The sequence below is a fragment of the Helicoverpa zea genome, chromosome 27 (genome assembly GCF_022581195.2).
Source record: "Helicoverpa zea isolate HzStark_Cry1AcR chromosome 27, ilHelZeax1.1, whole genome shotgun sequence".
NCBI classification, from domain to species: Eukaryota; Metazoa; Arthropoda; class Insecta; order Lepidoptera; family Noctuidae; genus Helicoverpa; species Helicoverpa zea.
In genome coordinates, this window is record NC_061478.1 from 1,790,382 (window position 1) to 1,792,846 (window position 2,465).

Below are 2,465 nucleotides of genomic sequence, written 5' to 3' on the forward strand. Positions count from 1 at the left end.
CAGTTTCTTCGTCAATGGTAGGTATGCTGATCAGTATAACTAGTCAGCTACTCAGAACATTAGCTACTTATCTATGTGTAGGTACTTAGATACTTAATAAAATACAGAGGAAACATTTTTTTTTTTCGTTTGTTTGAGCTCCAAAACCACTGAATCCATTTTGAAAATTCTTTCACTATTGGAAAGATACACTATTCCCGAATACCTATCATAGGTTATATTTTAACCCGAAAGGAAAGAGGTTCCCACGGGACGTGCACGAAACTGCGGGTAAATACTTAACTAGTTATAGGAATAAGATGTGGTTTATAAAAAGCACCAGCTTTAGTACTAGGCTTAAAAATCGTCCGGAAAAGCCACATGGGTACATTTTAGCACCACGTTTTATAAAGAGGCAATAGTTTAGTTTTTAACCATTAATAGCCATTCAACGTGGCAATGCAGCCAGCCTTTTGGGAACACTGCCGGGTGACAGCGATGACGATCAATTTTTCGACGCAAATTATTAGTTTTAAGTTTTATTTTTTTATGTAAATATAGATTTAGTTTATTTTAAAATATAATGTAAGTACAGTTCAATGTAAAATAAAGATTACCTTGTTACGGGAAGTAGTTCAGTCAGAGTCAAAAGGGTTCCGGATAAATATAACTTTTGTTGTACGGGAGTGGGTACCTTAAATTATTGATTCTATTCTAGTTTTCAGTATTTAATGTTAAAGCGGCAAGAGAAACACATACTTAGCACAACAAAACGGTTTATGAAATACAGCCTGATGACAGACGGACAGATAGACAGATGGACAGTGAAGTCTTGGTTATAATAGGGTTTTACCCACTGGGTAGCAGCCCTTAAAGGGATTAATAAATAAAATAGCGTAAATAAAAACCATAATCATTTATTACCAATTATTAAAGATTAACAATTATTAAAATTTATAAAAAAGAAATTAAGAATAACACTAAAAATCATTATTTAAGCTTTCACGCTTTTACTGGGCTTCATTTTCGGTGGTTTTATGATAGATCCAATACTTTTTCTTCGCATCATGCTTTTTTTCTTCGATGGAGTTTGCATGCCCTTAGCAATTCTAACTTTTTTTACTTTCTCTTCGCCATTTTTCTTTCCTTTGACAGTCTTCTTTTCTGTACTATCTTTTTCCATCTTTTTCATTGGTTTAGCAGTTTTTGTAGATTTCTCTTTACTTTCTTTAGGCTTAACAGGTTTCTTTTTAGTAACTTTTTCTGCTGCGTCCTTAGTCTTAGACATTTCTTTAGTTTTCTTCTTTTTTTCTGGATCTTTTGGTTTTTTCTCTTTCTCTTTTAACATCTTTTTGGGTTTTGGTTTCTTTTCCTTTACTGGAACTAGCTTGAAGGACCCAGAAGCGCCGATTCCTTTCATTTGAACGATTTTTCCTTCTTCAACGGCTTTCTTTATATACTTTTTCATATGAAAGTTTAACTTTTCCGTATCAACGTTGTATTTTTCTTGTATATACTTCTTGATTGCATAAAGAGAAACGCCTTTCCTGCTATTAAGATCCATCAAAGCTTGATTAATCATTATCTTCGTGGTCAATTTCTTTTCTGGTTTTGTAGTTAACATTCCATCCGAAGGACTTGGCGGTATTTTCTTGTTAGACTTTTTTGGTAAAGCTGATTGTAACTCGATATCTGAACCTTCGGATGACATTTTGGATGATTACGGAGAATAATTACTATTTTTTAATATATTTTTAGCAGTTTTCCATGAATAAATAGGAGGTTAATTGTTCTCAAACTTTACCGTAGCGACGAAGTGGTCGTAAATTGAGGAAATGTTAAAAATGTAAAAAATTTGTCGGTATGTTGAAAAATCGGTTTGGTTTGCATATAAAAGTGGTGTTCTATTGAATTTTACTTAGTTGTGATTGGTTAATGAGTTCAGTTGGTATGGTGCGTTAGTATGATTTTAACGAAGATATTCGTAGAAATTATTTTAGTGTTTTTTTATTCGTTGACCACATTAAAGTTCGTGTAGGTTTACTTTAAAAGTAGCTCGTAGTATTCGATAACTTACTAGAGAAAAAAAGTATCGAGATACGATACTTTTTTTTGAAATTATATAAATAGGATATTAAGTAAATTTTGGCGTTTGTGTTGTTAAGAAATTATATCCCTTTACGTTGGTTGGTTAAGGTACTTTTGACAATTTAACTTTGACTATGACTCTGATCTTACTTTTTTGTTACGTGCCGGTGTTCGTTAGGTGCCCGGTGGATGCAGGTCGCCTCCAACAGGTATCTGTGGAGATCTAAGGGGGAGGCCTATGTTCAGCAGTGGACGTCCTATGGCTGAGATGATGATGATGATGATGATGATGATGAAGTTATTTTTTTATTTATTTATTTTTTTGGTATGGCATCTCGCAGTTCAGCCTAGGAGGCCGTGTACTGCTTAACCGGACTTTTCCCTGTGGATGCCTAGAT

At 33.8% G+C, this 2,465-nt stretch overlaps 1 protein-coding gene across 1 annotated transcript; it reads right to left on the minus strand.

Annotated features, from left to right (window-relative positions):
• Window positions 1-668: 668 nt before the first annotated feature.
• On the minus strand, window positions 669-1,727 carry LOC124643403 (histone H1-like). Its single transcript, XM_047182392.1, has one exon. It carries the CDS (start codon window positions 1,688-1,690, stop codon window positions 974-976), a length of 717 nt encoding a protein of 238 aa, XP_047038348.1. The 5' UTR covers window positions 1,691-1,727; the 3' UTR covers window positions 669-973.
• Window positions 1,728-2,465: the final 738 nt, after the last annotated feature.

Bases quoted from the DNA above. Each gene is read 5' to 3' on its own strand.
- LOC124643403 (XM_047182392.1), bottom strand. From the start codon at position 1,690: ATGTCATCCGAAGGTTCAGATATCGAGTTACAATCAGCTTTACCAAAA.